Source organism: Anabrus simplex, chromosome X, assembly GCF_040414725.1.
Source record: "Anabrus simplex isolate iqAnaSimp1 chromosome X, ASM4041472v1, whole genome shotgun sequence".
Taxonomy (NCBI): Eukaryota; Metazoa; Arthropoda; class Insecta; order Orthoptera; family Tettigoniidae; genus Anabrus; species Anabrus simplex.
The window spans coordinates 1,423,855-1,435,677 of NC_090279.1; the positions used below are offsets into that span (position 1 = coordinate 1,423,855).

General features: G+C 38.1%; 1 protein-coding gene across 1 annotated transcript in view; it reads left to right on the forward strand.

The window, feature by feature from the left end:
• The window catches only part of LOC137503217 (uncharacterized), a 40,658-nt gene extending 29,053 nt beyond the window's left edge, over nucleotides 1-11,605 (forward strand). The window contains exons 4-6 of the mRNA XM_068230748.1: nucleotides 2,468-2,550; nucleotides 3,472-3,649; nucleotides 11,571-11,605. Of these exons, the coding sequence (XP_068086849.1) occupies nucleotides 2,468-2,550; nucleotides 3,472-3,556 (168 nt within the window). The 3' untranslated portion in view covers nucleotides 3,557-3,649; nucleotides 11,571-11,605. The remainder of the gene's footprint in view (nucleotides 1-2,467; nucleotides 2,551-3,471; nucleotides 3,650-11,570) is intronic.
• The last annotated feature ends 218 nt before the right edge of the window (nucleotides 11,606-11,823 follow it).

The following is an 11,823-nucleotide window of genomic DNA, read 5'->3' on the forward strand; positions in this document are numbered from 1 at the left end:
CAGTAGCATCTAATTCGGCTCGGGCATATAGAGCTTCAAATTCACACATTGTGATGTCTCCTACATTGAACAAACGGTCTGGAGTTTCTTTACAAGGTATCACAAGCATTGTTATGCCAATAAACAAAATAAGTTCTCAGCCATGAGTTCCCTCATGAAAGATACAGGGTATTGATTCACAACTATTGAACAGGACCTTACAATTATCAAAAGAGTGGGCAAAGGGAAATTTATGAATGAATTAGAAAGCATTTATATATTTGGACCAGTACTATAACAAAGACCTAAATCTCAACGATTTATATGAAGGAAGAATCCATTATACGAGAATTTACCCAACTTGTTTCAATCACTAAATTTAAATCAAAATAAAATTCTTAAAAATCTAAAAGTAACATCCCACAAAAGCTCCCACCATTCCATTAAAGGTAACTTCCTCCATGTCCGCCCCTACCAACCTCCTACATTCAACGGCCCATAAGATCAAGACTCCGCCACCTCCTATCCTCCGCCACACCCCGTTCCCTCAATTCCGCACCGATACAATACATGAAGTACAAGTGTCATTTGTTCTGATGCTGTAAAGGCAACTAGTTCACACCAGAAACGTTGAGGGGGTAAGTAAATGTATACACAGCGTTTCTCGTCAAATTTAACCCTTTTTGCCCTGATCTTAAAAATCCTCCTACCCTTCTCTCATTACAGATTCTTCACCACACATCCCTCATTAGTTGATTTCAACATTCAAGCTGTAGGCAACTTCAAGCACGAGCATCCCCATTTCACTAATAGTACAGGAGGTAGCTATCACATTAGCTAGTAAAGACATAGACGGCAACACACAGTTGTGAACCTTTTTACACTTTAACAAAAATAAGAAGACTGGGGACTCACCTTACAAATACGGGTTTAATAACAGTAACAACTCCATCTGTCACACAGCTGTATACTCTACTGTGTGACAATGCTATAACCTTTCTACAAGAATATTCAATGTCATTTTTCAATTATTAAACTACTTAAGGTTCATAGTAACCATACTACGACTTCAAATCGAGTTGCCTTAAACCAGATCCCATTCATACTTTGAAATTGTAACTTGAGACCATAATTTTAAGCATAGACTTTTTTGTTGTTCATGTAAATATACACAGGTTAGCTATTTTTAAAAATGTTTTAAAGTAATCAGTGTAATACCGCAGCAACATTAACCATTATTCTCATACATATTTTTTAGACGTGTTTTATTTGTGTAAATTGCGGAGTGTGAACTTACTACAAGTTTTCTCATTTTTATAACACATATTTTTCTCTCTGTAACATTTTGAATAGAGTAATCAGGATCCTGATTTTTATCCTTTAGGGAGATCACGGCTGATGGTGCCCATACAATGGGCGAAGCATGTCCCGTTAAATTAGTATGACAAGGTGTAAATCTTAATTTAAGAACCAAGTGTGTATTGAATAGGTGGATCTCAGTAACCTTTTGTAACATTGTTGAATTAATCTCTGATAATTTGTAAACAATCTGTACCTTGTTTAATCTTGCAACTATTGTCGCCATAAGACCTATCTGTGTCGGTGCAACGTAAAGCCCCTAGCAAAAAAAAAAATATTGCAACTTGTGTCACGAACAGATCATCATGCATGGCTGTAAGAAGCAGTAGTGGCAAATTTTGAATTAGGAGATTAATTGAACATCACGTTTTCATTTTGGGCTACTCAAGGGATCTTGATTCAACTATCTTGGACCATGTATTGTTGATGATTATGTTCATTTGTAGTCGTCTGGACACTAAGACGCCAGGTTTTTCCTTTTCTCTACGATATTTTAATTTTTCTTATTTACAGATGTTCCTCCTTTTCTATTGCTACCTTGTCTACTGCTATCCAACAGTGTGTTCCTTGTCACGTTCTTATCTCTCTTATCAGTTTTCTCAAAAGCAGTGGCAAAAGGTACTCAGTTTTTTAAGATGCAGCAAGTCATTATGTAAATGTAATGTAAATTTTAATTTAATAGCAGTTGTATAGTATTATTTGAAGTAATTACACATGTTGTGTATGAGTTGACTATATTTGTAAGTATAGAAGATATTATGAATAGAATTTTATATATAATGTAAATTTATTAACGGTGAGCTGTATGTTTAATAGGAAAAGATTTGTGTAAAATGTATAATAGTGTATTTTAAGAAATTATCTTCTTCTCTGCTCATTTAACATTTAGTACTTGATGATAATGTATTTTTGTGTACCATTTGCCACCAAGGTAGACACCTCTTTTGCATTTAGAGCAATTTTGATTTGATTCTTCCTTTCTATTCTTATATTTTTGAAATGGGAGATAAATTAACTATACTCTTCTTGTGCCACTATGAAATTTATTTTCTCAGCTGTTTCTTGTTTAGGCCTATATATTTTTATTTCCTTACTTCTTTATTGTACTTTTCATATTTCTTACTTATAGCCACCTGAAGATATTAAGGAGGAAATATTCATAGAAGAACATACTGATGATCAGCTGCTGCAATACATCAAAGAAGAAACAAAGTATGTACACTACAAATCCTATACAGTATGGAATATGTTGTACCTATTCACAGTTGTGTTCACTGTTGGTTGGTTTATCTCCAAAAACTGGCCATTTTCATCACTTTAATTCTTTCTTTACAAGGTTATACTTAAATACTATATCTTAAAATTCTATTGGTTAAAATTATCTAAAACAATCAGGAACTATAAGATCACATTTAATGTTCTCTCATGTAGTTTTATTGAATAAATGTCTACAAAAAGAATATCTGGTAAAGCAAGATATTTTAGAAGTATATTTCTTTACAATACCTTTAAGCAACGATGAAAAATGAACAAAGAGGTGACAAGTCAAGTTATGTATAGAAAGATGGTAACAGGGGAATGTGAATATATGAGGATAAGGATAATAGCTAGTCATTGTGGAAATGTCACTGTCACCGCATCATTTGTTCATCACATTCTTATCATCTGAAATGCCATCTGCAACTATTATCTGCAGATATTCTCAGTAATTTTGTATGTTTGTACCAACAGTGACACACATAAAAAGCCATGTTTGTAGAATATAAACTAAATATATAAATTCAAATTTGTTAAGTTTTATGTTCATTTTAAACAATATAATAATTTCAAACCAACATAATTAGGTTCATTAATCAATACAATGATGACTGAGTTCAATAGTGTGATAACTCAAAACATGTCATTTTTAAGTTATTTAGTTGGTTAGTTTCTTTTTATTTATTATCTTTTCTGTTCTCTTGTGTGTTAAGTCCGATTCCTCTATTTGTGGATCCCAAGCAGATAATGTGTTGTAGAAATGAAACATTCAGATCAGTAGTGCTACATCTTAGATATGATAGGTTTCAAATAAAATTCCCACATTGTTGAAAGTGTAAAAAAATTATTGTGGTATTGAATTTATGCCTGTTCCAGTGTTGTGATCACACTTGCTGATTGTCTACAATTCCCACTATTCATTTTAGTGCTCATTATCAGTCAAGTGTTTGTAGTGTGTTGATTGGAAACACATGTACACAGTTAGTATAAAGTAATAAAATGGACAGCTAAAAGTGAAGTTCAGGTTGCCTTAACAAATTTCAGAATTCAACAAGTAAGTAAATTTATTATCACGTAAAAGTAGGTAAATAATAATGTAATGATATAATCATATTTCAAAATTGTAATTTTCATCACTGACATTACAAAGTAGCACAAGTGTATATCCTGTTTGCAAACATTTAATACAGTAGTGGTTTTTGAACTCTAGGTGTCCCATTGGATTTCTTGCTAATTAATTTTTTGCTCTCACACCTTTGTTGGTTAGAGTGTGAAACGATCTTTGATAATCCTTGGGAAATTATTGTATAACCATGGACTGGTGCTCTTAACTTAGCCCTTGTATTGGCAGGTCCTCCAATGGCTAGTCATAGCCTAATGTTTGACTTCAAATCATATTAGTGATGGAAACTACGAATTCTGAAAGGATTATTTGATTTTGTGTGTGGTTAGAGTCTGCTCGACTGTTATGTGATACATTGACTTGTTCCTACTGTCCGTTCACAACTAGTTGCAAGGAATATTCATTTCAGTCCTCAGAACTGCCCAGTAGCAGCCTACACGCTCTCATTAGTCAAGGTAGATCCATGCACACAACTGAAGATCGCCCAAATATGTCAACTGTTCAAATTGTACTGTTTGTTTGTAATTCTTGTGCAACAGGGCACAGTAGGCTACCTTAGAGAACGATCTTGTATTATGACCACCAATAAAAATGTTGCCTTTCACACACAAATTGCATATTTCTATTTTTGGATGGCGTTTAAATTAGCTTTCTTCTTCCTAAAGATATCATCTGCAGAAACACTCTTGAGGCAACAAAGCAACAAGCCGTTTGTGTGTTTTCCTTTTGCTTGGTATATAAGTAAGAGTACAGTTGATTGTTTATATAGCTTAGTCCATTGTATATCATAGATTTTAGCTGCTTCTGAAGGTTTCAGTCGACTGGATCTTCTCTTCTGTTTCCCACTTTGTTTTATATCTTACCTCAGGTGTTATGTTATTGTGACTATCATTTCAGCAGTCCACAAATATCATTCAGAAAATAAATGACTTATTTTAAAATGTCTAAAAGATGTGCCATGTCAATTTGGTACTGAATTATATAAGAACAGGTTTCAAGATCCATAAAATTTCCTAATCACTTACTTATGGATAGACACATATTTCTGAGCTTACCAATTATTGGAGAGACACATTGCCTTTGCTAAATAATTAGTGATGAGGCTAACTTCCCTTTTTGTAGAGACACATGGTGCTGAACTAACCACTTCGTGATGCAGTTTCCCTCCACTTGTAGAGTGTCGAGTGTCAAAGGGTGCTGAGCTGACCACTTTGTGCTACTCTTCCATGGTCTTCATATTTATAGACTTGATTGGGTTGAAAATAACAAATTGAATATTCTGATCATTTGCTATCTATGATGGATGTAAGCAGAAATATGAATTGCAAAATTCCATTCAGGCTGGAATACACTGACAGACTCCCCTTTTGTTGGTACTCATAGCATTTCACTGGATATTCAAACTGTCACTCCCGATTAACACAGATAATCAGCAAATTTTTATTTTGTTGAGTTACATATTTTTCTTTAAATGCATTTATAGGAGTCACTGAAGCACAAAATCCAGAAGCATTCTGTCATTCAAACACTACTGTATTTTGTGAAAATAAGTCTTTAATTATTGGACATAGGCTTTAGGGGTGATAACTTGAACATACTCCATTGAATGTTAGTATGTGGAAATATCAATTGTATCCCGTTTTTATAACAATATTTATCAATCTTCTTCTTGTTATTCTGCTTCTTTAGTGTTAGTCCTGCCTGGTGGCAGGGTCCAGTGTTGTGATTCATTGTCTCCAGTTAGTTCGGTCTCAGGCCATGTCTGTATGTAGTCTCACAGCTTTCATGTCATGCACTTTACCTGTCCTATGCTGTCTTGTTAGTTTGATGATCTGGTTGAAAAGCTTGCTTCAGCCACACTGCTCCATCCCCCCATTTAGAGAAACAGAACTCTGACAGAAAATATTCGAGACAGATGGCTTTCCCTGGTTGCATTTCCTTCAGCATAGCCTGGACTTTGGTGACATCAATTTCCTATATTGGACCTACAACAGCGGAGGTGATCGGGTGTAGTAGATATGGAAATTCATAAATTGAAATTTTGTCGAAGTATTTCTGCCAGTTGAGTAGCAAATTTTCTGTTTCCTCATTGATGCCATAAAAGCGTTGGACTTCTTCCGTTTTGCGATGCCTAGATTTGACTAGCCATTAAATATTCTGCACATTTTTGCATGTGTCAGTTATCACATATAGACCTGCTTACCAGTTTGCTTTTGTTACAGCAACAATCTCCTTCACTTTACTAGTGGCTGCTTTATAGGCTTTCCAATGAGCATGAAACTATTGTACACCCTTTTATTTAACCGTACTGTATATTTAACATCGTCATTCTGATGCCACGTGTCATAGTTAATCCTTCGCTGTTGTCGCCCTAACTTAGTTGTTCCAAGAATACAGTGTGCAGTGTCTTTCAGTTTACTCACCGCCTCACTTCAACTATGGTCCTTTGTGCACTATAACTTCTGCAACAATGTTGGCCTCCTTCTTCAGGCATAACCATTTGATCTCATTTGGTCAATTTCCAGCAAAGTATTGGGCTCTTGGTGACTTTATCCGCAGCTAACAGATGACTGCTCGAGGTTGATTCGCAATGGTTTCGTAATTAACAACTGTTGTCTCTAGAACATCTATCAGATTCCTTCATCTCACGAGGATGTAGTCAATGTCAGTTGGATGGGAGGCACAGTAGTACATGACGAGATGAATTTCACGCTTTTTGAACTGTTTGTTTGCGATGATCAGTTTATGCATAATCGAGAATTTGTTGGCCATTGTCGTTCTTCTCAACATATCTGTGTCCACCATGGACACTGAGTTCTTCTTTCCTGCATCTGACGTGTCCTTTCATATCTCCAGCAATGAGGCAGTGCCCAGAAGGCATCTTGGGTCTCTATGCCCTGGCCAGTTTTGGAGCGTTCCACTGAGAAATTAGAATTTCCTTCTCTCTCCAATGTTTGCATCAAGCAGTTGCCATACTTTTGCAAATCGGGGACTGAACCGTCAAATTTTGCTTATATAACAATGCCAACACCATTAGTTGTTTTTCGGCTTCCTTTGCACATCAGTTAGTAACCACACCCCATTTTGCATGAATTTTCTCCAGCCCCACATTTTTCTTGTACCTCGCAGATGTATACCTTCCCTCAAGTGCTGTGGCTAATTTGCTACCTTCTCCACACATAGTTCAGTGATGTGATACAATAAGGGGTAATCGCTTCTTTAGCTGTCACAGCCCGTTCGACGGTAACCCTTCCATACTTTTCACACTGCCTGGGCCCTGCCAATGCACGTCCCTTCCAGGGGATAGCCTAACCTTGTTTCTGATTCCATGAGGCATATTTCTGTAAACATGAGACGGTATTATTTTATGGCCGACTTGTCTTGAAGCATTTTAGAGCTCATGAGAGCAGGTAGTTACGCCACTCTGGACATGGGAAACAGACGCCTTGTGCAGCTGCTCCTTTAGAGAAGAAATGCTATCCTCCCTTCTGCATTAACTTCCATGAAGGTAGAGTACCTCTTCTGTGAACTGATCCATACCGAACATCTCAGTCTCCAACAAATTTGCCATTAAGGCCTCTGTGATTGTTTGGTCCACGAGAGCTATTATATTTCGCTCAAGTCTGCCGGCAAATCAGTGGGATACCTGTACCTCTCACCTGGGACGCACCACGTGTTACAGCAATGTAGCTGATTCCTGGAGAATATTTATCAGGGCAGAATGAAATACCGTTTTACTGAAAAACTAATTGTGAACTTGATAAATCACTTGTGACAAAAATCACATAATCATGTAAAGAGTAATGGCCACAAAATTACGCACCTTTTGCTAGGCGTGATATTCCTTAAAACATATGACATACAATCCAGTGTCGTATTTTCTGCCCCCTGTTGTGTAGTGATGTCATCATCAATATCTTGTGTGATGATCAAGAGGTCTAGCCTGTTGTACCTGGAATCAGTGTCCCCCTTTTATTTGTCCACTTATTTTCTCCTAAAAGTGCAGCGACAACACATTTTCGAGCCTCCCACTACTTTGCTTGTAAGGAAGTCATGCATTCGACTGGGCCATGTGAAATCAGCATGAATTGTTAAGTGCTACTTCATGTTGCAATGTATTTTGGCCTGCATGATTGAATTTTCCCACATGCCTGTTGTAAGTGGATCTCACCTTTAACCAAGAAATTTGTATTTCTCGCTCTTCTTTAATAGAATATGTAGAACCACTCTGCGGTGAGGAGACAGGCACAGACTTGGATGCTATCCAATGATGTTATCATTCCACTAAAAATTATCAATTTGTCTGTGATCTTTGGAAATGAAAGAAATCTCATTCCTTCTTTTATGTAGCAGCAATATCCACTACAGTGAAATTCAATGTCCTGTCATTTCGAATTTTGTCTCATTCCTTGATTTTTATGCTTCTAGTGTTAAGAATATTCAAGAATACAATAGCTTGCATTTGGGTTCAAATTCAGGGTATAAAACACTACTACCATATTCTTTGTGACCTTCATCATGTCTATGACAGCAGTATCTGGGAGAGAAAAGAAAGCATCAGTGTTAGGGAAAGTGCCATCATCTGCTTGTTATATTCCAGATTTCCCAGGATTTCATCAGAATTCGTTTTTGCCATGTTGCACACGGACTCTGTTAAAGACAGCTGTTAGAACAGACTGATGTAATACATGGTTGTGAGTATTAACTTCCTTGTATAAACCTACAGTCCGGTATGCAGGCTGGTCTGTTTGATTGCACATCAAAGCTATGTAATTAGAAATAACTACACTGTGATGTAATGGAATGCTACACTGATATGACAATATTGTACAAATATAATAGGTATGTTTGCATTACTGTAAATAACATTCATAAAAGATTAGCCATCTTGCTGTCTGCCAGCAAACAATGTTCTCAACTTCATTAATATCTACAACAGATTCTCTCAAGCAACCTGAACAACAAGTGCTTTTTACAAAAGTCACTACTTGCCTGCCACAAAACGCAGAGTGGTTGAACAAATTCAAAACTCCAAAACATATGCCGACCTTCATGTAGGAGTACAGATATATTAGGGTATCAATAGGTAAATGTGTGCCGGATTAAAGAGTGTGTATTTCTCCTTTTAGTCTGAATCACTTTTCCTGTATTCTTTAATTGAGGTTGTCTATGAGTTCGTACATTCCTAAATCGTCAGTTTCTTGCATGTGATGTTGTGAATTGAGAGAAAAGACACACCACATCCTTGTAAAAATTGGGATTTATTGAAATTTAAGGCTACACTCTGAATGTGACCTCAAATGACGTTTACCCTCAAGAGTGTGATGTTCATGAGTAACAAGCTAATTGAATGGGATCTTAGTGAGTGGAATGTTAAGTAGCAATTCTTTTGTGTGAGAGTTGTAGTGGAGTTGGCTGTTGAACTACTGGTAACACGGCTTTAATTTCTTACTGTAGATCGAGCCCCGAGGTGAGCAACACAGATCATCAACCTCCGGATGGCGGGGAACCTTGCTTTAGGTGCAGTGCGTGCGGAAAAATCCTGGCCGGGAAATTGAGCCTCTTGCGACATCTGAAGAGTCACAGAAATGATCGTCCCTTCAAGTGCGATCACTGTGGAAAGCTATTTGGCAGAAGAAACAGCTTGTCGAATCACCTCAGGTTCCACGCAGATGGTGGGCCGTACATGTGCAATGTCTGTGGGATGTCATTCACCCGAAAAGACAGCCTAGCATATCATATGCGTACTCACACAGGTGAGAGGCCATACAAATGTAATGTTTGTTTTAAGTCCTTCAGAACCACATCACACCTAGCAAAACACGTTCGTACTCACACAGACGACAGGCCGCACTCCTGCACTGTCTGTGGCAAATCTTTCATTCAGAAAGGAGGCTTAGCTAAACATATGCGCAAACACACAGGCGAGAACCCTTACCGATGCAATATCTGTGGTATTCTCTTCACCGTTGGAGGTAATCTTTCGAAACACATGCGTACTCATAGAGGCGGGAAGCCTTTTTCTTGTAATGTTTGCGGTAAGTCCTTCAACCGGAAAGTCCATCTTACTGATCACATGTGGACTCACACAGGAGAGAAGCAAAACTGGTGCAATATCTGTGGCCAGGCATTGAGTACTAAGCCGCAGCTAGAAAGTGATGCACCCACTCACACGGACGGCAAGCTGCACTGTTGCCATGCCTGTGGCAATTCATTGCCTAGTGAATCCCATCTAGCGCGTGATTTGCAGACTGACACGGGCGACAAACTGCATCTCTGCAATTTCTGTGGCAAATCCTTCGTACAGAAAGCCAGCCTAGCATATCACATGCGGATTCACACAGGAGTGAGGCCATACTGTTGTAATGTCTGTGGCAAGTCGTTCAGCACTAAATCCCAGCTAGCACGTGACTTGCGGAGTCACGCGTGCGGCAAGCAAAACTGATGCAATGTCTGGCAAATCCTTCATCTAGGTGTCAACATAGTAGGTCACATGCGACCCACCCAGGCATGTAGCCAACCTGGTGCAGGGTTTGTGTAATGCACATTTCCGGGTTAATTGCGCTGTCGAAACACACGCAGACACATACAGACGAGAAGCCATATTTAGGAAATGTCAGTAGTAAATCTTAAGCCAGAAAGTCTATCCAACAGTTCACATCCGAATGCACACGCTTGTTATATCACACGAGTGTTCAGTAATGCGAAAAATGTTCAAAGAATCACACAACTTAACCGAGTACATGTGAACCGCATTGGAGAGATACTGCACTGCTTCGTGATTTGTGGCAAATCGTTCGCACGGTGTCAGTGTACAATGGCGAGACGGCGCACAAGCGTCACTTCACGACGGAAACCACACGAGATTTAATAATAATGTTATTTTGCTTTACATCTAACTAACACGTGCAAGAGAGTTCGGAGTTTCACAAGACCTTCTCCAATTCTGGAGATGTAACCAGGCACATGCGATCGCACACAGCAGAGAAGTAATAATTTCTTCAGCCAGAACGGCACGTTTCAGGCACACCTCCTGATGTACGCCGGAGTGCGGTCCATCCCTTTTTGTCTTTTTCACTGAGATAGAATCTTCAGGTAACATGATGCCAGGTCCGTGTGGGAAAAGATCAAAGTACTTTTCATGAGTTATCTCCTCATCAATCACAGATATATGACACCCTCTTGTTCTCAGCCATGGACGACGCTTTTTCTGTTTGCGGACTTCAGTAGAAATGTGCTCAGTAACACTCATTGAGGAGCCGTTAAGATGCGGGGATAAGAAGTAATCATCATGAACAGAGAAGAGTCATATGGCAACAACAAGTGGTGAAATGCTAGAAGAGCATGAAAAAGTATTCAAACCTTCGAATAAACATTTCAAGGGAATAAATAAGTGCCGAATCTAGTCATAATATGGTATACAGTTGATGAAATTGTTGCTGATGACTGAACACACCTTTGCTCTCTTGCTACATGTCACAAGTGTGTTCCTATAATTATGAGTAGACATGTAGCTCAAAACTGTACCTGCTCCCTCGGCTCTGGTACGATAATACTGTGTCTGTCAACCTGTTCTGAATGCAAATTGAAAGTTCTGCTTCAATGCCCATAGTTATTCGTGAAGATCCCATAGTTCTCGTGGAGGCGTCTACAAGTAAAGACTCGTATGTTGAGAGCTACAGTATAATCCAAGTTTCTCCATCTTTGTTTACTGGGTGGCAGATGATTGGCCACTCGCTAATGAAACCTCAAATCACTAAAATCTGTTATATCTCAATGTTGTTAGTGTTAAAGAGACATACTTAGTACTGAACCCTTTTTGTCATGTCAAACTTATATTTGCCTGTTGCAGGTCTTCACTTCGAATTGTTAAATCTTGTGTCTCAGTGGATGTTAATGACTCTTCATCACTTCCAGACGTAACTATCGGGTATCAAGGAATGCCTACTTACTGAAATTAAAAGCTTACATAAACTATGTTTATTCAATCAAAAACAATGAAATATGATGGTGGGTGTGTTTACATATATGGCCAAAAGCAGTGGTCTGCTGTCAATAACAATATAATTGTGTGGTTGGACGATTTCAGGATGAAAATTAATATC